The sequence below is a fragment of the Acomys russatus genome, chromosome 25 (assembly GCF_903995435.1).
Source record: "Acomys russatus chromosome 25, mAcoRus1.1, whole genome shotgun sequence".
Taxonomy (NCBI): domain Eukaryota; kingdom Metazoa; phylum Chordata; class Mammalia; order Rodentia; family Muridae; genus Acomys; species Acomys russatus.
The window spans coordinates 15,761,078-15,786,107 of NC_067161.1; the positions used below are offsets into that span (position 1 = coordinate 15,761,078).

A 25,030-nucleotide genomic window follows, 5' to 3' on the forward strand; every position below is an offset into this window, starting at 1 on the left:
TTTGCAGCTCTTCCATACCTCCTCTCATCATCTTGAAATGCTATGCCCAAATCCCTTTGCACCCCAATGCCCAGGCACAGGCCCCACTGTGAGCATAGGGTGAAGAGCCAGTGCCCCCTCCAGAAATTCCTTCCCATCGGACACTTCAGATCACAGAAACAGATTGAGGAGGGACCAAGGGTGTCTAACTGCCCGAAGATGAGAGCATCCTAACTCCCACACTTACTGTAAAAACTCCCACTACCTCCTTAGTCATGTCCCCTAAGCCAACACAGTCAAAACAGTTGGGGTATGAGAGATACGACCCTAGAAAGGATATGATTGGCTTAAGAAAGGCAGAGTGGATGAGTCAAAAACACACTCTGGCTGCAGGTCCCAGCAGAGAACAGGAAAAGCAATAAGTACATGGGGAAACTGGGCATGGGGTCTTTGCTCCACCAAGTGGGAAGAAACATATGGGCACCAAGGCTTACTGCAGCCCTCCAGGCTCCAGGCTCCAGGGATTCACTTAGCTGAGATGGCAGGGAATGACTAAGTGACAGACACACAGAGGCAAGAGAAAGCCTGGGACCCGGGGTTCTGGGCTATCAGATGAGGAAGTCAAGGTGCTCTGTAAGCTCAGCAGGTTCATGATGTACAGTTGAACAGGGACGGGAGTTTATCTACAGTTTGAAGGGCAGTTTTTCTGTGTAGGACAGTCTCTCTCCGTAGGACAGCCTCTCTCTGTAGGACACTCTCTCTCTGTAGGACACTCTCTCTCTGTAGGACAGTCTCTCTCCGTAGGACAGCCTCTCTCTGTAGGACACTCTCTCTCTGTAGGACACTCTCTCTCTGTAGGACAGTCTCTCTCCGTAGGACAGCCTCTCTCTGTAGGACACTCTCTCTCTGTGGGACAGCCTCTCTCCGTAGGACAGCCTCTCTCTGTAGGACAGCCTCTCTCCGTAGGACAGCCTCTCTCTGTAGGACAGCCTCTCTCCGTAGGACAGCCTCTCTCTGTAGGACAGCCTCTCTCTGTAGGACAGTCTCTCTCTGTAGGACAGTCTCTCTCTGTAGGACAGTCTCTCTCTGTAGGACAGTCTCTCTCCGTAGGACAGCCTCTCTCTGTAGGACAGCCTCTCTCTGTAGGACAGTCTCTCTCTGTAGGACAGCCTCTCTCCGTAGGACAGCCTCTCTCTGTAGGACAGCCTCTCTCTGTAGGACAGTCTCTCTCTGTAGGACAGTCTCTCTCTGTAGGACAGTCTCTCTCTGTAGGACAGTCTCTCCCCGTAGGACAGCCTCTCTCTGTAGGACAGCCTCTCTCTGTAGGACAGTCTCTCTCTGTAGGACAGTCTCTCTCTGTAGGACAGCCTCTCCCTGTAGGACAGTCTCTCTATAGAACAATCTCTCTCTTCAGGACAGTCTCTCCCCGTAGGACAGCCTCTCTCTGTAGGACAGTCTCTCTCTGTAGGACAGCCTCTCTCTGTAGGACAGCCTCTCCCTGTAGGACAGTCTCTCTATAGAACAATCTCTCTCTTCAGGACAGTCTCTCCCCGTAGGACAGCCTCTCTCTGTAGGACAGCCTCTCTCTTCAGGACAGCCTCTCTCTGTAGGACAGCCTCTCTCTGTAGGACAGCCTCTCTCTGTAGGAGAGTCTCCAATTAGAACAATCTCTCTCAGTAAGACAGCCTGTCTTTGTAGGACAGTCTCCCCCTGTAGGACAACCTCTCTCTGTGGGACAGTCTCTCTATAGAACAATCTCTCTCTTCAGGACAGTCTCTCTCTGTAGGACAGCCTCTCTCTGTAGGACAGTCTCTCTATAGAACAATCTCTCTCTTCAGGACAGTCTCTCTCCGTAGGACAGTCTCTCTCTGTCGGACAGCCTCTCTCTTCAGGACAGTCTCTCTCTCTGGAGAACAGTCTCTCTCTCTCTCTCTCTCTCTCTCTCTCTCTCTCTCTGTCTCTCTATCTCTCCCTCTCTCTTTCTGTCTGTGTGTGTGTGTGTGTGAGACAATCTGTTTCTCCCTCTCTCTGTAGGGCAATCTCTCTCTCTGTGGAAAGTCTCTCTGTAGGGTAGTCTCCCTCTATAGGGACAGTCTCTCTCTGTGTACGGCCCATCTCTGGACTGTAAACTCCCAAGAGAGAAAGCTACAGTGGTCATTTTCTGCACACTCCATCAACATCCAGTCATATCAAAGGCCGGCTGTGCCATCCCTTGAGCCTCAGCTGGGGAGAAGGCTCTTCCATGTTTTCATGGGTCTGAGGTTTTGGTCTTTTACATGGCTGGCTCATGGCAACAGCACACATCCACATGAGGATATCGTACACTCCCTCTGCTCCCCACAAAGGCTGAATTAGGGGTCTGGATTTGCAGACACTAGAACTCTGACAAATATAGACAGCTCCAAATGTCTAGATTTGGGGGTCCATTAGTAGTGGACAGAGCTGGATTCAAATCCCAGACTCTCTGTTTCCTATCTATGTAACCTCAAGCAAGGGACTGCTCCTCTCTGATCCTCACCTATATAGTTAACAAGGGCCACTAAACAGGCTGTGTGGCGTGGATCCTGGGGCACAGTGGGAGTTCTGAACATGGGGACTGATGCTTGAGATTCCCTGCACAGCTGGAGTGTGGAGACCCGTCCTGGCCTCCTCGGTAGAGTGAGCGGTCCTAAGAAGACACCATCCGTGGCAGGGAAGTCTTCTGAGCAGCCAGCTATGCTTATCACATATTTCTCCTAACTCAGGAAATGTAGAGAGTGCTATCTAGAGCAAAAAGAAGCTGGACCACATCTGTCCACATCTTCCCGCCTCAGGCCCAGTGACCCTGAAATGGAGGGAGTGTACCCTGGGGGGCCAAGAACAGAGGCCTGAGCCATCTATACTTGGAAGAATGAGTGTGTGTGTGTGTGTGTGCGTGTGTGCGTGTGTGTGTGTGTGTGTGTGTGTGTGTGTGTGTGTGTGAGTGATATGGACGTATGATTAATTCTAGGCAGTCAAAGTCTAGTCTGTGGGATCCCAGGTTACCCTGAAGCAGCCTTAGGCTGGAGTCAGCCAAGCCTCTCTGTATTGCAAAAGGCCTGTCCCATGCCAAACAGAAACTAGAGCCAGAGTCCGACTGCCTCCAGCCCGTGACTCTGTTACTCTTCCTGACCCCACATGCCTTATTCTATGACAGGGCTCCCACCCTCACACCTTCTGCTTCCTGTCAGAAATGCTCTTTCCCTGGGTGTGGATATGCAGCTTCTGTCCTTGGGGCCTGCTCAAATCCCTCCCAAAATCCCCTCTCCTCAGTCATGAGCAGCAGCCCACTCTTTCCCCTCACCTTCCCCAGTTTTCTCTATGGTGTGTGTGTGTGTGTGTGTGTGTGTGTGTGTGTGTGTGTGTGTGTGTGTGTGTGTGTGTGTACACCCATGTATGCTCATATGGAGGCCAGAAGTCAGGTCTTTCACTCTCCACTTTACTTTTTGAGACAATGTCTTTCAATTGAACCTGGATCTCACATTTCAGCTTGACTGTGCTGCGATGCCCAATCTTACTTGGGTGCTGAGGATCCGAACTCAGATTCCCGTGCTTGTCCTACCGAACTCTTTACCCTTGAGCCATTTCCTCAGCCCTCAGGACTGCTCAGCTCACTGCTGTCACCCACTCCTAGCCAGCAAGCGTGACCAGGGTATATGTTGCTGGTTGAATGAATGGATGAATGAATAACTGAATTCCAGTTTCAGGCATCCATTTATGAGTTTTTTGTTTTGTTTTGTTTTTTGTTGTTTTTTTGTTTTGTTTTGTTTTGTTTTGTTTTTTGTTTTTGTTTGTTTGTTTTTTCAAAAAAACTGAAAGAGTAGAGAGAAGGAGACAGGACAGGAAGGTGAGACTTGGATAAGGGTCTCCAGAAAGTCATATGTTAACTTTGGTCGTGGAGGGGCACAGCATTACTGGGAAAAGGTGGAAGCTTGTGAGAGGCCCCCAGCAGTGGTGCATCCTTGAAGGGGATCAGAGGACTTCAAGCCTCTTTCCCTTCTCCTTCCGGCTCCTGACACAGCCATGAGAGATTGTGGCCTGACACATTACCTCACGGTGTACAACAGCCTTTTAGGCCCCTCCAATTAGGGTTCTCACCAAAGGTTTCACTTAGGCCTTGCGCAAGTTGAGGATTTTGTTGAGCCTACGTTTCTCTGTCAAACGTGGAAGGAGACAGTGGACCAGGGAAGATGCTTGCCCCACTTCTGTCTTATTTAGTGATCTTAGCCAGTTTTATGTTTCTTAGCCTCCGTTCATCATCTACAAATGGGATAGCCACGAACTTCCCACCCCACTGGGCACCTGGAGGGCTTCAAAAAGTTTCAAGGACACAGGCTGTGCCTGGCAGGAGGGAGAGCCAGGTGGCAGGAGCCGGAAATGGGTAAAGGTGGCAGGTGGGTCACAAGGCAGATCTGCTTGCCCAGAGTTCAGGAAATTTCAAAGGAGGGTGTGTGTGACAACAAAGGGGTCCAGGGCCCCCTCCCACCTTCTAGAAATTGTTATCCAAGGATGAGGTCTGAACTGAAGGCGGAGGAGGGAAAGGGTGTGGCTGCCTACCCCAGACTCCTCAGCCCACACTTCAGGAAGAAGACTCCCTGGAGCCTTGTCTGCCTCCAGCTCTGGGGTGACCCTGGAAGAGCAGGCAGGCCCTCACAAGTAACCAAGGCATTATAACCCTGACTCACAACATAGGAGAGAAACTCCAGGAAAGGAAACGACCTCAGAAATCCAGCTTCAGCTTGACCAAACACCGTGGGATTCATCGATCATGATGGATACCAAGCAAGAGTGGTTCATCAACGGTGAATGACCAAACATCAAATGAAGCAATGGATCTGAATCGCTAACGGCTAAGGTCCCTGCGGACCTAGCATGGAGGCTATGGAAAGGCCTGTGAACCAATGTCTGCGTCCATCACTGCGTCAGGGGCACTGGGGAACTACTTTCTCTGATGAAGCGATTCCCGCCTGCTCAGCACTGCCTGCTCAGTGCCTAAAAGAGTGGCCTGAGCAGCCCTCAGCACAAAGACCAAGAGGAAGAAAGCTTAGCGAGACAGCCCTGTCGGAGCCCCGCCCCCAGCCACCACACTCCTCACGGATTTGGTTGGTTTTGTTTTGTTTTAAATAATTTGTGGGTTGTTTTTAATTGTTGAGGCAGTAATACTTGGTTCATGAAACTGCAATATACAGAGAGGTGAAATAAATAGCTTATATATATAATATATATAATATAGCTGGTTTTAAAATATTCCCTTATCATTGGTGTACTAGGTCACGTGAGTCACGGAAGGTCCATAGCAGCATCCTCCAGAACCGCGGGCAAGGCAGTCCACCATGATTGGACGAGGCGTCTGTCGTCGGAAAGGTCGAGGCGCGGAGAATTCTCAGGGGCGCCTTCCCTGCGCGGTGTCGTGGGACAGCTTGCAGTGGACAATAAATAAATGACCGCAAACCAGAGAGCGATTCTTGTTGGAGTCTAGGGCAGGAAGGAGGGGTTGGGGGAGGGGGGCCGCTAGGGTCAGGGAAGGGCACTACTCTTTTTTTTTCCATTTTGTTTGTTTGTTTGTTTCTGTTTTTGCTTTCAGAACCTTTGGGGGAAAGGACTTTGGTTTCTCGCAGCGTCAGTTTTCTCATTCAAGTCCTCCTCTGGGGATGAGTTTTGAATTGCCCGCTAGAGAGAGGCAAGCACCTGTAGGTTGACAGCAGTCCCCTTACTTGAGCACTTTGTCATGGGGTTTAGGTCAACAGTGGAATCCTATCGCCCCCCCTCCCCCCAAGATTTTAGGTTCAGTTTTTGTCTTCTTTTAAACACAATGTACAAAAATAGAGCTTCTTCCTTATTTTTCATGTAAAAATATTCCTCTGATGTAGTTCTCTGGGGGTGAGTGTGGCCAGACCTAGCCAGGGTGAGTGGGGCGGATCCGCCGGGAACGCTTGGTGACCGTGGTGTACTTGAAGGGCTTCTGCGGCTCGGCCTGTCCCTTGGGGTAACGCTTCATGAAGTGCACATCTTGCTGGTTCTCCCGGGTCTTGGGACCCTTGCGAGGCCGCCCCTTCTTCGTGAAGCCCACATACCAGCCTGAGTACTTGGCTGACATCAGGGCTGTGTAGTTGTTTTCCAGAACCTTCTCAATGAACACGCACTCCTTGCTAGTACCATCAGGCTGCAGGAGAGAGAGAAGGGGGTGGGGGGTTTGTCAGATGAAGTCAGGCGATAACCCCCAGTAAATGTGCTGCAGCAAGCTTTACTGGCAACCAGTGATGGGTGGGTACCTGGGCCCATTGCACCCAGGTCCCCCCAGGTCTAGGAAGGGTCTGCGCAGCTCCCAACCTTAACACCATCAGCAAATGTAGTCTATAGCCACAGAGCAAGGAAGGCACAGGATGGACCTGCCAGGGGAAGGGGCTGAAAACAAGCATGAGCAAACATGTCTGGGGATCAGATACCAAGAAGAGTTCTGCTTAAAACTGGGCTTTACAAGCACTGTAAAGATGGGCCTGGGTGAGTATTAGAATATTCAGGAACACGGCTAAAACCAAGCAGAAGTCTTTGCCAAGAGGAGAAATTGGAGGAGCAAAGCTCTGTGGGGAGGGCACAGGGTTCATGGTTGAGGCTGGGACAGCAGAGAGGGTCTAGCCTCTACTTCCTGATATGCAAATAACTCTTTGGTATAGGCCCCTACATCTTTTTGCATCCTCCATCCAGGGAGCAGAGCCCCATTGTCTTGCGGAAATCCACTCCATCCTTATTCTCCTCTTTCATAAAAGATACAGGCTCTGCATCAACGCAGGTTCTCTCCCAGGTATCTGACCCAAGCCCACCAATCAGTGTGCTATGCGGGTTCCACTGCCAGTGCCGAAACAAGCAAAAAAAAAAAAAAAAGAAAAAGAAAAAAAAAAGAAAGAAAGAAAGAAAGAAAGAAAAGAAAAAAAAGAAAGGTTTAAACTTGAGGTATTTATGAGGGCAGCCATTTTACCAACATGAAGGAAAATCCTGCTGGGTAGTGATGCCAGCGCTGAGGAAGTAAGGCCGACAGGAAGATGAAAGAAGGAACCAAGCCCTGGTCACATCACTTGGGTTCCCAACCCAGCTGCATCTGCAGTTCATGTTACCTCACCGCCACGTGGGCCAACCATGTCTCATTTCCTTTCACTCAGCTGATGTTTTAGTCTACTACGTGTAAGAGAAACGGGTCCTGGCAGATCTGCACAAAATCTGACGCTAAGTCAGCTGCTCGACTCTTCTGCGCCACAGCTCAACACAAACTTCACTCACGGTGGGACGCAGCACACTTTAATACTTGGTACGAAGCAAGCTGAGAGCCTCCAAAAATAAGACGTAGCATAGCCAACCTCCACAGGCTGCATTAAGGGGGCCCTGGGGCCTCAGGTCCCTGAGCAGATGTCTTGAGAGACTAGGTATGCAGGGCAAAGGGCACCAAATGAACATCCTGTGACCTCAGATTGCCAAGACCTTGCTCCAAACCTCAGATTCCTCACCAGGCAAAAGAGTACAATGGCTTACTTCTGCATCACAGAGACACGAGATGGATGGCACTTGTAAAGGGGTCTAACACACGAAGGGGCCCTCCAGGTTGTCTCTCAAGAGCAGGTGGCTCTGCTGGGGCTGCCCTGAACAAAAGACAGTGGGGAGATGGCTTGCCTTCTTCCGGAGCAGAGGTTGCGAGATTGCACGATGGGAGAGAGTGGGAAACAGAGTAAGAAGGGCTGGCTTAGCAGTGCAAGTTTCCAGCTAACATCTCCAAATTTAGGCCACGCCTACTCCTCGTTCCGGACGGCTGCTCAGCCAAGTTGGAAGCCCAGCGGTCTGGCTGTGTGTGGAGACTGAGATGCGGGTTCCAGCCTTTTGTTTGAAGTGGAAAACTGGCCTGAGCTTCCAGGGACGTTCACCTTTGAGAGGAGGGCAAGCTTACTCCCTGCAGACAGAGTGCTGAACTCTGCAGAAAGGCTGGGAAATGGCATCTTTCAAGACGGCTGAAGGACAGAGAGAGGGCAGGTTCGAGACACACGATACACAGAGGATGGCGTGGGGAGCCACTGTAGTGAGACTATTAGAAAGGAAGGGCCGAAAACACATGGAAGGCAGGTTGCAGCGAGAGACCTCTGGACCCTGAGTCTCCCATGGAAAGGTCTAGAAGCTCCTTGTCCAACTCTGCATGACCTTTACCAAAGTTAAAGCAACTTGAGCAAAAGCTAGAGAACCCAGTCAGTCTTCAAAGTTCAGCTCTGTTAACTGCCACCTCTGGGAAGCAAACTTGGACCACCAATTCTCTCTCTAGGCAACTCCTCCACTTCCTCAAGAGGCAATGGTCAAACCCAGGTGCAGCCTACTGGTAGTCTCTTAGCCTTTCTGACTGACTGTGCTCATCAGAAACTCCACCACTGGTCCCTAAGAGTCCCTCTGTGTCCTGGGGTGTTGGGACCAGCCCAGAGCCCAGCTTCCCAGCCCTTTGAAATAAGTTTAGACATGCACTGCACATTTGCGCTTAGGCTTTAACTGGTTCACGCACTCCATCTCTAGAAGTCCCCAGATTCACACACACACACACACACACACACACACACACACACACACACACACACACACACACTTCTCTACTACCCCACGCTCCCAACCGAGTAATTCTGCACCCATGTGCCTCCTCCTCAGTCCAAGAGCTCTCTGAGACCAGGATTGCCTCTGACTTACTCTAGGAGCTGAGCACAGGCCTTAGCCAAGGAGAGAGTCTCTGTTCACACAAATGAGAGCCTTACCAAAATGGGAGAAAGAGAAAAAGAAGCTCTGAACCCTTTACAGTGTCTCACAGATGTCCCTGTAGGAGGACTAGCTATTCAAGCACACAGAACATGCTGAGAGCTTGTCTGGCCCACTTGGTCTCCCCACTCATTCATTCAGTATGTATTGATTGCCGACCCCAGGCCAGACATTCACCCTCTTAAGCCACTGAGAGTCACTCTACATAGAGAATGGAAACAGCTCAAAGAGACAAAGGGGTTTGCCCAAGGTCAGGGACCTGGAAAACAGTCCCTAGCACACTTGTCTCATGTCCAGTTCTAGAGAAGTCCATGGGAAAAAGAGAGAAGGTAGAGTGACTGATGCCGCCCCCCCCTCCCAAAACTCCTCACCTCCCACAGAGCCACCATAGACACAAAGTAAAATGTTGGTTGTAGCACAGACCAGGCATACAGGTTCAGTACATGTCTACTTCAAAGGGCTCTGGGCTGGTCCCAACACTCCAGGGCACAGAGGGGCTCTTGGGGACCAGTGACGGAACCTATGATGAGCACAGGTACTCCATGATGGGCTTAGAAAAGCTAAGAGGCTAACACAGCGGGCTGCACCTGAGTTTGACCTTTGTCTCTGTTTTTTACCCTTTCTATAACCCTAAGTCACTTACAATTACATTACAACAACAACAACAACACAATGCCTGGGTCCCACCTCCACTAGGTAAGACAAGCAGGGGCATCAGTTTTTAGAGAACGTGACCGATCACTCCCAAGTCTTGGAAGGTTAGTAAGTCCTCTCTCACCCCCCCCCCTTACTTCTAAAGACAGTCACAGCCCTTCCATGTGACCTGAATCCCAATGACATCACTAGACCATACCGCACCTAACATCTAGAGGTGCCTTTGTTTGTTTGTTTGTTTGTTTGTTTGTTTGTTTGTTTTAAGCTCTTTGAGGGACGGGGATCCCCTTCTGCTGAAAACATTGAGTTTTCAGGAACTCACAACCAAAATGGTCTTAACCATCTGCCCCGAAAGACTCTGCGGCCCAGTTGCTCCCAAAAGGGCTGGCAGGAGCAGATGAGGAAATGTCTGATTAGCATGTGATAGGAGATACTCAGCAATTCTTTCTGGACCATGCTACCTTCTGGACAAGTGCATATGGTTGGGAGGAGTGGCCAGGAGCAGGCTACCAGAGCACGCAGGGCTCCAAGGCGAACAGAGGGAAGGACTCCAGGCCACATAGTTATTTTCAGGGCCCGATGCATGACCATTGTTCAGGCCTGAGGTGTGCGAAACTGGCACCTATTATCCACAGGAAAGAGGAGAGCTATCCTACTAAGGTAGCAGAGGCCAGAGTTCCCATGAATGCAGAAGTGATGTCACATGCCAGCTTCAAGCTCAGGGTGTAGCTCAGGCCACATAGTGCCTACTTGACATGCTCAGAACTCAGGGTACATTCCAGCCTCACATGAACTTGGGGTGGTTGTGCTTGCCTCTAGTCTCTGTACTCAGGAGGTAGAGGCAGCAGGATCAGGAATCCACAGACATCCATGGCTACATAGGGAATTCCAGAGTCCCAGAATAGCCTTGGCTGGAGGAGACCATGTCTTAAAAAATAAACAAAGTAAAACAAATCTATCTTCAAAGGGGAAGGAGGAAGAGATTAACACTTAGGCAGAGTCTACTTAATGGCAGGATGAGTCCCTTTTTCAAACAAGGCCCCAAGATTCAGTGGGGTGGGGCACCTAGTGGGCCAGGGTACCAGGCTCTCTGGCATCCTTATACTAAGAGGCTGAGTCAGTCTCAAAAAACAAGAGCCAATGTCCCTGTCTCTTTGTTGCTTCTGTACCCCTCAGGCTCTGCATGAGCTCCCAGCTGGGAGGAAAATACAGACTTGAGGACAAGGAGTGACATCCAGGTAAGGGGGTGGGATGTCCAAAGACAGCTGAGGGAGGTCAGTGAGTTACCTAGGAGCGAGGTAACTCTAGAGACCACTGAAGATGGGCCAAAAAGGGTCCATGGAGAGAGCATGACAGGGCTTGAAGGGCTGATGCACAAAGCCCTAAATTCACATCTAGGGGATGGGTATGAGTGGTGCAGAGAGCCTGCCTGGGGCATAGGTTTCTAGGAGTGTAGAGAGGCCAAGCTGAGCCCTAAGCTGGTCCAGGGAGAAGAAAATCAGTTGGGGCCTGAAGCTTCCCAAACAGGCAATATGTGGAAAGGGCTGAGGGCAGGCCCAGGTTGTAAGGAGGAGACACACCCAGCCATCAAAGAAGGGACTCCCCACACAGCCTGGGTGAGCAGGGAGGATGCCATAGAGAGCCTAAAGCATGATTTCCACACCCGCCCAACACAAACGGATGGGGCCACCAAGCCTCTGAGCCCAGAAGGGTGGCAGAGGCAGTTGGGCTCGCGGACGGAGGCAGGGGACAGGCCTGCTTCGGGGCAGTGCCTTGAGCCAGCTGAACCGTCACCAATATTAATGATGGGAGAGAGGGCAAGGGGGCAGGAAATCGGAGCCAGCTCTGCTCCTGTGGAAGCGGTGACTCAGCGGCCAGCCGGCAGGAGGCTGGCGGGGCTGAAGCCAGAGGGGACTGGGAGCTCTCCTGACCCCGCGATGGCACTCCTAGGAGGTCAGGATGCTGGGAAGACAGCAGGCAGGAGGTAGCATGGGTGGCACCGGGCAGTGTGGGCACTGGGCACTGAGGGAGCAATGGGGAAAACTCAAATGAGTCTCAAACTCAAAGCAGGTTGGTTGGGAGGAGGCCCAGGCGGGCAGGAGAACAAAGCGTCTGACGCGGGGCTGGACCGCAGCCTCAGGAAACTGCTGGCCAAGAGGAGGACCAGCCAGGCCAAGGGACCAGGCACCCGCCCCTGCCCGCCGTCCCAGCCACTGAGGGACCCCCTCGCCTGCCGACCAGCCTGCGACAGGCAGCGGAAAGTGAATCACTAATTGAAACCACTCCTAGGCATCTCGACGCTTTTCGGATTACTATTATTTTGCAGTGTGGGTTGGTATGGGTGTGTGGCTGGAATCTTTTCCTTCCAAACCCTGTGGCTTTGAATTCAGCCTAGTACTAGTATGGGACCTAGGACAATTGCCCAGGGATGTGGCCGACTGAGCCTCAGCTTTCTCACCTGTGAAATGGGGATGGTAGTAGTGCCAACCTGCCAACATTATCTGCAATTTTTTTTTTTGCCTATCACCTGGGAGACAGTAGGTGTTCAATTAAAGGAAGCAGTCACTGCTCATGTGACTGGGATAGGGGCACAAGGGCTTAAGAAATCAAATATTGCTTCAGTAAGACTGACCTCAACAGGTATAATGAAACCAATTTCCCCAGGACTTTGTTTCTAAGCAGAGGTCCATTTCTCACACCACCTGCCCAGACTGACTCCTCCTTAGTTCAAGTATATAAGCAGAGAGAGTCGTTACAGAGAGCAGAGGACAGGAAGGTGACTTCACTATAGAGGCCCTGTGGGTGCCATCTTCCTCTTAAACCCTTGAGAGAAACATGCCTGTGACCTGCACGTGAGGATATATAAAGAGATGAAGGGCAACCTTCAGGGAACATGCAAACCCAGCAGGTGGATGTACACACACACACACACACACACACACACACACACACACACACACACACACACGCACGCGCACACACACACGCAAGCACATACATGCACATACACTCACAGATACATGTACGCGTATGTACACACTCACATACACATACACCAGTGTGCACATGGAGCTCTCTGGCCTGTTCCCAAGTAATAAAAATCTTCCTGAACTGCTAGAACCACAGGCCCCAGCTCTAAGGAGGGAAGGCTTCTGGAGGTGGTAGCGGCGGCGGGCGGCAGCTGCTGCTGCGAACCAGCCCCAGGTGATTGTTCAAATGATCTCTACAGTCACAGCCCTTGGGCTGCAGGGAAAGAGCGCATGAGCTGGCTGCCCCAGAGCTCTGCATCCTTCCCCAGTGGGACCCAGGCCTCTGTGGCACCAAGTGGCAGCCATGCGTGTACCTCAGCCTGATTGCTGCAGCCACCAAAAGAAATGGTGACAGGAAGAGAGGCCATCGGGTACAGCTCTCTCTCATCCATACACACACACCAGACGTGCATTCCAGGTAAGGTCAACAGGACCCTGGGTCTGCGTTGCCAGTTTTCCAGATCTGGCTGAGGTGGACCCACGTGCCCAGGTGTCATCACTCACCTTCCCCACAAGCTTGCCTTTTCGGTTCATGCACAGGTAGAACTCTGTCTCCTTGCCCTTGATCCGGACTTGACTCCCGAAGGTATCTGTCTCCACTAGGAGCTGGGCTTCGAAAGGCAGAAGGAAAATAAGAAAAGCTTTTTAACCAGAGGCAGTGGTATAGTCTAAAGACCCAGCAACATGCTCCCTGACCATACCCATGGTCCCTCACTTGCCCAAAGTCAAGCAAAGGGGAGGGAGACTGCCCCCTCTTTCCCCATGATCCAATCTGAGGGGAGCTCTGTCAGTGGCCTTTCCCCCTCACCCACCTCCCAGCCCTTCCATTCCACTCCCAGGTGGGACCAACAGTCACTCAGAGTACCCCGCAGAAACAACCAAGGGAACAACACACACACACACACACACACACACACACACACACACACACATATATACACACACACACACAGCCTTTGGGAACTCATGCTGTTTCCTTCAAAAGTTGAATCAGATATACTTTTCCTCCCCCAGGGCGAACATCTGGCACCCCTGCTAATGCAGTTTTGGCACCTTTGACCTGGCCACTTGACACAGGAAGACAGGAGGTGAAGGTGCCATACCCCATGTTCGAAATCCACCCCACCCCCACCCCCTATCCCCCACCCCCTACCCAGCATCAAAACTGACAGGTAACTAACTTTCAAGAGCACAGAGGTCTGACCAGAACACACCATTCTCCCCACTCAGGAGCCCATCCATGCCTCAGCATCAGGATAGAGTTGTCCAAAACCACTCCCCTAAACCCCTAACAAAGGCATCAATGGCCTTCCTTCTGCCAGCCTACACTTCCCCCTATAGGATTCAGTGTGACCTGAGGTGAGCTCTAACTGCTCCCTGGCCTTGAACCCCATTGCCATCCCCTCTCCCTTGGCTGTTTTCTTTGGCTGTGACCCTTCCCTTCCAGCACCCGCCCCTCCCTCAGCTGCAAACGTTTCATTTCAGTGACAAGGGACCTGCTTCTCCATAACAAAATCATAGCCCCAAATTCCTGAGTACAGTATCCTTGGAGCCGCAAGGAGTGTACCTCGGGGTGCCCCTAAAATACACTAGGTATGATTTTAATAAAAAACATTTACAAATATAGGCCCTGGTGCCCTGCTGTGAAAATTGAAACCACCTGGATCTCAAGACTTCTATAATTAATCTAGCCCTCCTTTGACACCACTTCTAATTAAAATATGATTCCCACCTTTAAAAAAAAGAATTTACATAAAATTTAAAGACCTAACAAGAATTTTGTAATGCTGGGAGCAAGGTGGGGTGCATTCTTCTTCCCACCTTCCCCCACCCCCGGTAAACACTGAGTTAGAACCATGAACAAGCTCTTGATGCACTCTGCTTGCCCTTGCTCAAACCCCTCCACTTACCCAGTTCCCAGAGGGAGGGTCACAGTAGCTCCCCAGCCTGCTCTACCCTCCTGGCAAAGCCTAGGTAGGCCTCCCGTGTGAGAAAATTCTAGAAGCTTCTATGGGGGCTGAGTGTATATGAGGAGGGCAAGAGTCTGGCAGTGGACTTGACCCCTGGGCTCTACTTGACCAACATCTGTGTCTTGGGCAGCCTCGGGACCTTTACCAGTGAAATGGAGTGAACCATCCAGACCCGTCAACAGGGCCTGGGAGGCCTGTAGCAAGAGTGTCCTGTCCTAGAGGTCCGGGGAGAAACCTCACTGATCTTCATTTCAAGTTTCCTAAAATCTACAAAGTCAAACCTTTCCTGGAAGAAACGGGAGCCCGGAAGCCAAGCCGGGAGGCCGAGCCCACACGTTCCTTCCTGTGAGAGTGGAAGGCAGCCTGTTTCCCGAGGCCCCGCCCCTGCTCTGAATCTGCTGGGCCTTCTCCAGACACAGGTGTCCCACACCAGACAGGGCATCTGAGAGTGCCCATGGGCCTGTTACCATCTCACGCTGTGTAACTGAACCCCAAGTGAATCACCACACCTGTCTCTAAGTCCTCAGTTTCCTCCCTGGTGCTAAGGGGGTGGGGCATCAGCCTCAACCCTGTTCTATTTTGTTCTGGAACCCTGGATGGAGTCAAGCCTGTGAGAAGGTCAGACTCTACTGGGAGTAGGAGGGGCTGTGATTAATGGAAGAAGCACTGGGGATAGGGCCCAGGGTACCACCCCAAGTCAAGGAGGATGCTCCACCTAGCTCCTCCCAGTACATGTCTTCCATGGACAAGATCTGCTTCCATACAACACAACTAAAGCTCACTCCCACAGACACAGGAAGTCAGCGGCCCTAGTCCTCACTCCCCAGGGTAAGCATGTGAGACGCCCACCCATAGCCTGGGAGGAGGACTAAGTGCAGGTTTCGATGGCCCTGAAAGCCACTCCTAACACTACCCAACACACACACACACACACACACACACACACACACACACACCACATCCTCAGGGTAGGTTCAAATATCCAAAGGGCCTGGGGAAGAGGCTATGGCTTCAGGTCTACTCTGCCCTCCTCAGGCCTGGTCACCCCCCATCCAGCCTGGGGAGGGCCTGGGCCTAGCAGCCACTGGCAGTCTGTTCCTCCTACCCACAGCATTTCAGTAGTGTGACCTAGACTCCACTCAGAGAGTGACATAATGAAGGAGCTGGGCCAGAATTATGTAAAGTCTCTGGGGAGTCATAGACCAGCAGCAGCAGCAGCAGGACAGAAAGAGGGACGGAGACTCCACCCTAGCTAGGTTTGCTCCAGAGCCTCCCTGGTCCTCACCCTCCACCCACTACTGAGAGCCAAGCTCCAAAGATGCAGCTTGAGGAGCCAGAGCTTCGGCTTGGTTCAGTTCCATTGGCAGGGCCTGCAGCTGGCCTGGGGGTGGGGGGGGTATGACATTATGTGGCCGTCCCTCCCCCACCGGCCTGTACAGCTCCACAGCCACCTCCCTCCACTATTCTTGCCCTCACCAGTCTTCCCCACACACATCGATTTGGGGGGTCAGGATGCTTCAACCTGTGAGGTAGTGGCCATGTGGCATAAATACTTGAGCGTGGATCTCCAAACAACCCACATAGAAAAGCTGGGTGTGGTGGCGGACGCTGTCACCCTTACCCTGGGGAAACAGAGACAGGCAGATTCACAAGCTCACTGGCTAGACAACAGTCTAGCCAACCAGTGGTCTCCAGGCTCAGTGAGAGACCCTTTCTCAATATAAATTATAGGTAATGACCGAGGGAAGATATCTGAGTTGACCTTTGGCTACACACACACACACACAGACACAGACACACACACACACACACACACACACACACACACACACACACACACACACACACACAGAGATACACAATTACATCTCTTTCATGCTGAAAAGCCTCCCAAGGATTCCCAAGCAACTTAGAAAAAATCCAAACTCTTCACTGGGACCCACATCATTATCTTCCCACTTCCGCCATCCCTCTCCCCGCACTGTCCCTCTTTTCTAGCCTCCCTCTCAACCTCCCAAGCACATTGACTCCCTTGCCATTACTCTGACACACCTAGTTTCTGCTGCAGGCCCTTTGTCCTTCTACCTGGACGTTGCTTTGTCCAAACCCTTTCATCTCCCAGGTGGCCAAGTATCATCTCCTTAGAGATGCTGTGATTTGGGTAAGAATGTCCCCCATACATTTGAATGATTAGTCTCCAGGGAGTGGTATGTGAAAGGATTAGAAGGATTAGGAGACATGGCCTTGTTGGAGGAAGCATATCACTGGGGTTGGGGCTTTGAGGTTTATATATATATGAATATACACAGAGACAGGGTTTCTCTCTGGACTCACTTTGTAAACCAGGCTGGCCTCAAACTCACAGAGATCCACCTGCCTCTGTCTCCCAAGTGCTGGGATTAAAGGCGTGTGTCACCACGCCCACCTGGGGCTTTGAGGTTTCAAAAGCACAGGCCAGGCCCAATCTCTCTCTTTCTCTTTCTCTTCAGATAAAGAGGTAGCTCTCAACTACTTCTCCAGCACCATGCCCGCCATGCCTGCTACCATGATAACGGACTAAACTTCTGACACTGTATGCAAGCCCCCAATTAAATGCTTTCTAATAAGAGTTGTCTTGGTCATGGCATCTCTTCATAGCCAATAGAACAGTGTCTACAACAGATGTCTTCCCTGACTCTACTGTATCTGATGTTAGCACCACCTTTCCCAACCCAAAAATTCCAATCTCATGCAACATTCTATTTTCTGTGCATTGTTGTGTCTGTGTGAGAGTGCTGGATCCTCTGGAACAGTTGAGAACCCCCATGTAGGTGCTGGGAATTGAGCCTAGGTCCTCTGGAAGAGAAGCCAATGCTCTTAACTGCTGAGCCCAGTATTCCAGTACTCTAAAACTGTTTGGTGCTATTGTTTGGATCTTAAATATTCTCTCCTCCCCCCCCTTTCTCTTTCTCTGCTTCCAAGCCATCATGCAGTAAGCCTCCTCTGCCTCACACTCAAGCCATGACTGATATTCTGCCTTGCCAGGAGCAAGGGATTAGCCAATCTTTGACTGAGCCTCTAGACCTGAACCAAAATAAACCTTATTTATTTTTAACTTGATTGCCTCAGCTATTTTGTTATAATAATAGTAAGTTAACACAAACTGTCACCCTTCCTGTTGTGTAGGTATTCTCCATGAAGGCAAGAGAGCTCTCCTTACTGGTCATTGCTTTTTTTCTAACACCCAGCCCAGGCCTGGATCATATTAAATGGCCACCAATTAAACTATAATAAGTGCACGGACATCCTTGTGATGTAGCCAATGACTTAACAGGTTTCAGGAGCTAGAGGGAATTCAAGATCGGGCAGGGTCATGTTAGAGAGCACACAGTTGGTGGTGACAGTTTAATCGGCCTCTGATTCAGCATCCTTCACCACTCTATTCCCTTCTGCTTTGACCGAGGGCTGGTCTCAGGCCATAGACAGAGGAGAGGGATTCACCAAACCCTCCACAGCAGTGCGGAGGGCTGGAAGAAAACTCTGTCTATAAAGCTTTCTGTTGTCTTTTTACTTCTGCTTCTCAGGAGTGCTTGGAGAATAAACATGGCACCCATGGTAGCCAGACTGGGTGGCTGAGACAGAAGAATCACAAGTCCAAGGTCCACCTGAACTAAAAAACATGGAGACTAATAATAATAGCCAATATCCATAATGCTTTTCGCATGTGTAGTTGGGAGTCTGACCATGGACTATCTCACTGCCTTATAACCCTGTGAGGCACAGACCATGACTGCAGTTATGAGTGAAAAAGCTGAGGCCTTGCAGCCCGCAGAGCAGGGGAGCCACCTGCCCCGAGCACGCACTAAGACAGGCGGCAACATTAAAACAAGTGGCAACTCCAGAGCCCACCACGCTGCATGGGCAGAGTGAGGGCACACAGTGTAGGCCTCAAATGAGAAGGGACAAGTGGCCCCGATGGACTGACACTGAAGTGTAGGTCTCCCACTGGCTTTACCAAAAAAGCAACTTAGCGCCTCTACTTTTAGACTCTGGGTTTGAAGGGTAGGAAAAACAGTAAGGGGAAGACAGAGGCTGTGGAGTCAGAGAAACTTGGGAGTCTGCTTCAGGGAGAGACAATTCAGAGAATAAAACCAGGACATACCCAGGGAAATCCCTCAGGACCTGATCAGAGTGCGTATGTGCGCTCGTGAGCTTGCGCATGCGTGCACACACACACAAACACACAGACCAGGGAAAGGCTGGGCAGAGCCCGTGCAGGGGTGCCTGAGGGACTGGCTGACACCTTCCCACAGTACATCCTCCCATGAGGAAATGTCCAGTCTCTGCTCTTCCTTCCCTCTGGAGGTGGGCTAGGTGGAATGAAGCAGGAAGGGGGTGGTTCTTTCTGGAACCATTACTCTGCTGTTGTTACACATACACACTCAAGCGCCCGAGTTCCTCTTCTGCATAAGTCGCCAAGGAGGTTGGCAGGCTACATAGACTCACCAGAAAGGACTAGGGGAAGAAATCAATAGGATCGATCAGGAGCTATATTGAATCCTAGCTGTAGCTCTAACACAGCCCTTTCAACATGGAATTCATGAGACGTGGGTGGCCACGGCTCTCTGGAGACAGAGGCAAGGCCCAAGGGTGGAAGGCTTAAGCTGAGATGCAAAGGTCCCATGGCAGAAGAAAGGACTCCTAGGGGAAACCAAGTCTGTTTTTCTTGGTATTCAAGGCAAAAGCAGGTGAGAGGGATGCAGAAGGGCTTCCCTGAGCAATGTACCAGGTGCCGCCTGGGTGTGGAAGATGCTTTGTGCCCTGATCTCCTGGGGTGGCTAACTTGTCTCCATTCTCAGGTGTATAATGGAAGTGTCCTTGTACTGGGGCAATCACCTTTCTGTGGCTGGCTCTGTGTCCTGGGGACGGAGCAGCACAGAGGCCCAGAATCTCCTGAGAGACAGAGTGGTAAGTACATAATAGGGCGTCAGACTATAAGAGAAAAGTACACCAGTAGAAGGGCAGAGATGGGGACCCCAAGGAGAGGACAGTGGAGTGAGCGGGCATGTCTCAGGACCGTGTAGGCGGAGAGCACCCGAGGCCTGACCACAGCACCATGCCTGGCAGAGTACGGGGCACAAGAAGAGGTGACACAGCCTGAGACTGTGGTGAGATGGGAATGGCTCACGAGCAGAACCTTCCCAGCTCTCTGGCTAACCCAAGGACTTGGGTTCTGGGGAATAAGAGGGTTGGGTTTTTTGTTTTGTTTTTTGGTTTTTGGTTTTGTTTTGTTTTGTTTTGTTTTAGCAACAGAGTGGCATTTGGACAAGTAGGAAAGGGACCATGGGGTCAGATTCAGCCTCAGCCTTAGCCATGCTAGCTATCTCAAAGAACCCTGCTCTTGCCTCAAATCACCTTCCAGAAAGTACTAGGATGAGGAAGCAGCAAGAGGGCCCACAGACCCTGGGTCCTGCACCCAGCAGAGGCCAGCCTTTGACAGACCCAGAGCTGAGGATCCCAGGTGTTCACTTGGCATCTGTTGTACTTCTGGCTCAGCAGATGATGATATAAGGCTGTGTAGCCAAGTGGGTATCGCAGGTCTCTGGGAGGGGGAGGCCAGCCCCCAGCCTTGAGATAGTAGAGCAGGTTCTGAAGCACTCCTCATCCTGCTGCCCCTCCCCCCAGCAAGACAGCTCCTGGTGCAGAGAAGCAGGGGGGCTTGTGGGGGGTGGGCATTCTCCTGCCCTGCGTGGTCACATAAATCACCCTCCCGATAATATTTGTATTGATCATCTAGATTGGAAGCCTCCGTGGGCTCCATTGTCTCACTTCCTCTCCCAGGGCTCACAGATGGGTCTCACAGCCTCATCTGCGTTTCTAATGGCACATTCAAATGGAGCTGTGGCAGCCTGCAAGGCCCCATGCTGCCCTGGGTGTTGGGGGGGCGGGGGTGGTGCGGGGAGTAAACATGGTCCTCAGTTCCTCAATAAAGAAGATAAAGGCCAAGAGTGTGTAGACAGAGCAGCAGCAAACTAGGACAATCCTAGAAACTCAAGGCAGGCTTCCAGCAGCAGCACCTGGGTGCTGGTCTCACCCGCAGCAGCTCAGACCACCCCTGACCCACGAATCAGTAAGGACATCTTGACAAGACCCCCTACTCTCAGAGAGCCATGTGCACGTTAACCGCTCACCCGAGCCTGGAACCATACAGATGAGAAACGGGGACAGAGTGCTAGGAGAAGAGTGGCCTGGTTGAGGAAAAGTCAGAAGGCCAGCAGCCTCTGCCATGAGGGTGGGCCACATAAGGCTCTTCTCCCTCCCCAGCCCCTGCCTCCCATCCCGGGGTGTGGACAGATGGCTCAACCAGAGTCTCACACACACACACACACACACACACACACACACACACACACACACACACACACACACCCCTTGTACTCTCCAGCCTGGAGGGGCCAGAGTGAGCTCCGGGGACACCCCAGGAGGGCACCTCCTCCCTCCTGACCAGCCAGCTGCCCCTTTCCTGGCAGCACTGGGCAGAGAATCCCAGGGAAAACTTCCACCTGGGTCTGCCCTGCACAGCCCAGCATCTGGGGGGTGCCCCCCCCAACAAGAGCCAGAGGGCCTAAAACCTGTGGGAAGGGAGCTGTGGACAGAGCAAGGAAGGGCAGACACCACGGGGAAGGAGGAACAGAGATGGACCAAAACAAAGACAGAAAGGAGCACAAAACAGGAAGGAGAGAAGGAGGAGAGGAACCATAGAAATAACTGTAGGAAGTAGGGAAGGAGGCAGCTGGCCTGGAGGTGCTGGGCCCAGGGACCCAGCCCAGGCTGCCCAGCCCCCAGTGCAGTGCAGCTGCCTCACTCAGGGCTCTACCATGAGGTCAGTCCTGCCCTGGGGCTGTGGGAAAATAAATGGTGTCCAAGATAAAAGGTCCAAGAAATTATTTGTCTTGTTGTCATGTCCTGATGGCAATGGGCAGGGGGCCGACAGGGCACCATCCCAAAAAGGCGAGGCTGGCAGGCTCCGCACACATGCAGGACCCCACCCCCAGCCCACGACCTCTAGAACCTGGGCCCAATAAGGCGGAGAGGCTGGGGATGGATGCATCCCATAGACCGGCAAGGACCAGGAGGCCCCCTGGCAGTCCCAAGCATCTGTGTTGGCTGAGTCCTCTCCAAAGCGCTGATGAGGTGAAGGTATGTCCACTCTGTTCATTGCCCACGGCTTGCATGGGCTGGGTCCCCCAGCCCTCCAGGAGGGCTAAGCTGCTCCCAGATCAAGGGAAGGGTCACAAGGCCCATTGCCCAAGTTTTTGTGCATACCTATGTCTTGTGGGTGGTACAGGTTCAAGCTTAAACACACACGTGCACATTTGCACACTCCCATACACGTTCGATGAAGATGACTCCCGTGGCCTCTAGAGCATCCAGAGAGCATGACCAGAGGTTTCCACCCCTCCCAGTAGCTGAGCTGGAGGGAGTTAAGGTGCAAGGAGCAGCCACTGACATCTCAGCACCCCCACCCAAGCCGCTATGTAAGGGGGCACTTTTTATTCACATCTCAAGGAGTCACCAACGCCTCCCCCATTTTACAGACGGAGAAACTGAGGTCCAGGAGGGGCTAGTGCTAGGTCCAGCACCACATGTCCAGCACAATACAGAGCTGGGATTTGGATGCGGACTCTCCAAGGCTGGGAGAGTGCGTGCAAGGCATATGGACAGGGTCTGGCACATACCATACTTGTCCCCGTCCTCGCCACGGGCACTGATCCTACGGCCCAAGACTTGGATGTGCTTCCCACTGGTCCTGCTGTAGAGCTGGTACAAGCGCAGCTGCTTCCGGCTCACATCATCTCGAGCCCGCGTCTGGTTCTCCACATGGATGCGGAAGTCCACGTTCTCCTCGGCTGCCAACACCTATGCAAGGGGGAGAGGGAATGGTGAGAGCCAGCCTTGTTGTCTCTCCTCTGCACCCACCTCTGGCCAGGCCCCACTTCATAGACAAGGCAACAACTGAGGCAGCTGGGGGAAAAAAAAAATCATAAAACCAGGCAGGCCTGGGTCTATCACTCGTCCTACCCACCCACATGTGTTTTCTGTGACCACAGCATGCGCGTTGTTCTGCCTCAGTTTCCCTTTCGGTACAGAGGCTCCTATCCCAATTGTATCGGGGATTGTGAGCAGTGCCTCGGCAACTAGAAAAAGAACTAACATCCGTAGACAGGGCTGAGGGGGAAAGTCACGGGGACACATGGCAGGAAAGGGATGAGATGAGAAACCTCAAGTACTGGCCACCGGACCAGAACGCAGCATGCCACCTCCCCTCGGATCTCCACAGGGACCCCTCACACTCAGACCGCGGCACTGAGCCATGTCCCAAGCCTCCAGTTTACATCCCCCATGGACTTCTTGCCATATGATTCCTATCAGCCAAACCCTGGGGGAACCCTTCTTAGGTTGCACCCACATTCACTGCTTCCCTCCCTCATCGAGAACACAGGCGCACGCCTGAACAGTATGCCCCCATCGCCTGCCTGCTCAGCCGCCTCCGTCGCTGCCCTGCTAATAATGCACCCTCCACCACACAAAGCCCCCCGGCAGCATCCTCCATGTCCACAGTTCTCAGGGCTTCCTCACATTCAAACAGTTGTCCTCTCTGGGGTTTCCAGACCTGGCCTGATAACCTCCCCCCATACTTCCTTCTCCTCCTCCTGTTACTTCCATGCCCCCCCCATACACCTTATCTTTAAAGGCTTTGGAACCTTCCTAATACTTAGCATACGCCAACCTCAGGCCCTTTGCACATGCTGTGCCCTTCTGCTCTGATGTTTTCTCAGTTTTTTACACTCATTTCCCTCAGGTCTCTGCCCAGGTATCACCTCAAACAGGCCTCCTTGGACTGCCCTACCCCTACCATCCCCCATGCCTCCACTCTGCCCTGAGATTCTTTCTAGCACATGTGACTCAACAGTTTCTGACCATCTGCTCTTAATACACTGGCGGCATCATGAAAGCCAGAGCACGCTCTCCCCCCCCCCTCGAGACAGGGTTTCTCTGTGTAGCCTTGGCTGTCCTGGACTCACTTTGTAGCCCAGGCTGGCCTCGAACTCACAGCAATCCACCTGCCTCTGCCTCCCGAGTGCTGGGATTAAAGGCATGTGCCACCACTGCCCAGCTCTTTCTCTCTTTCTTTCTTTCTTTCTTTCTTTCTCTTATCTGCTGAACAAGTGCTTGGATATATGTCATCTGTGCTGGAGCTACAGGGCCAAGGCTACACAGAGAAACCCTGTCTCAAAAAGAAAAAAAAAGAAAGAAAGAAAGAAAGAAAGAAAGAAAGAAAGAACACATACAGTCCTGTCATGCCATTAAGCACTGAGTTATGCTCACCGGTGCCTCCTAGTTAGCTGCATGGTCTATCCCATCTTATAAATCAGAGCAGGTTAGCATAATGGGTTTGCTCTGTGGACTCACCAAGTCTGGCACAAAGCTAGCACACAAGACTCCGTTCCCAGAAAAGCTTTGCCCACCCAGCCTTTGCTAGAGCCCTCTGGACCCTGGCTGCCCAAACATTCCTCTCAGCCTTAACTGTGGGCCCCTCTGCACCTCAATTTCTTCACAATGAGAGGATGAAGACAGCACCCAACTCAGAGGTTGCTACAAAGACTAAATGCAAAAGGCAACACGGCAGATACTGCCACAGCTGGGCAAATACCAGAACTTTTGACAAGACTCCAAGTAAAGCTCAGCTAAGCAGAAACCGAGGTTCACAAACGTCCACTCTGCAACTGTGCGCCTCCCTCCCATTTCCAGGGCACGATGGCCAGCAGGCAATACCAGGGACTGCCTCTCTTCCCACCCTGACATCCAGGGAGGAAAAAGCCTGGAGACCCACACCTGGAGGGCATTTTTTCTGGAAGACCCCACACTTGGGGGCCACTGACCTTTCTGGAATAATTGCTGGAGTCAGTGTAGTCCTGTCCCCTCCCCCGAAAGTAGGCACGGTATCCCTGTCCTCCACCACTCCTGCTCTCACAGGAGACCCTATCGACTGGAGGTCAAGCCAATCTCCACACCCCCAGTTCCCATGGGGCACTTCCCTGCCCCCAGAAGCTGGCCTTCTATTAATGATTTTCTTCCTGGCCCAGTGGACAGAAGCAGCAGAGTGACCCAGGGTCAGCAAAGTCTATTGGGTGGCTGTGCACCAAGATGTGGGGATACAATCCATCTTGCCTAGCTTCCACCACTTAAGCCGTACTCTGACCAGGTCAGTCCCTAGGGAAGGAGTGGGCGGCCTCTGCCAGAAACTGGGCCCCTCTTCTAGATAGGCTGGTGGGCTCAGGGCACCGGCCCCTTCTACCTGTCATTAGAAGCCTGCTCTAGTGATCCCCTCCTGACACCACCTCACGGGGCAGGATCTGGACATGCTATTGTCCCCAAAGTCCATTCGGATAATCAGGCTCACCGCTGGGCATCATCTTGTCCCCAGGAAGTAATCAGCAGTGCTTGTCAGATAACTAGGCAGAAATAAGGAACACCTGGAAGCCAGCATCAACCCTTCCCACCAAGATAAGTCTGCCTGGATGACACGCCTCCAAGCTCACAAGGACTAGAAGTCACAGCACC

At 52.0% G+C, this 25,030-nt stretch overlaps 1 protein-coding gene across 1 annotated transcript in view; it reads right to left on the bottom strand.

Annotated features, from left to right (window-relative positions):
* Positions 1 to 5,569: 5,569 nt before the first annotated feature.
* Positions 5,570 to 25,030, bottom strand: part of Fgf18 (fibroblast growth factor 18) — a 30,374-nt gene continuing 10,913 nt past the window's right edge. The window contains exons 3-5 of the mRNA XM_051167954.1: positions 22,144 to 22,324; positions 12,960 to 13,066; positions 5,570 to 6,160 (exon numbers count right to left, since the gene is read on the bottom strand). Coding sequence (XP_051023911.1) covers positions 5,894 to 6,160; positions 12,960 to 13,066; positions 22,144 to 22,324 — 555 coding nt within the window. The 3' untranslated portion in view covers positions 5,570 to 5,893. The remainder of the gene's footprint in view (positions 6,161 to 12,959; positions 13,067 to 22,143; positions 22,325 to 25,030) is intronic.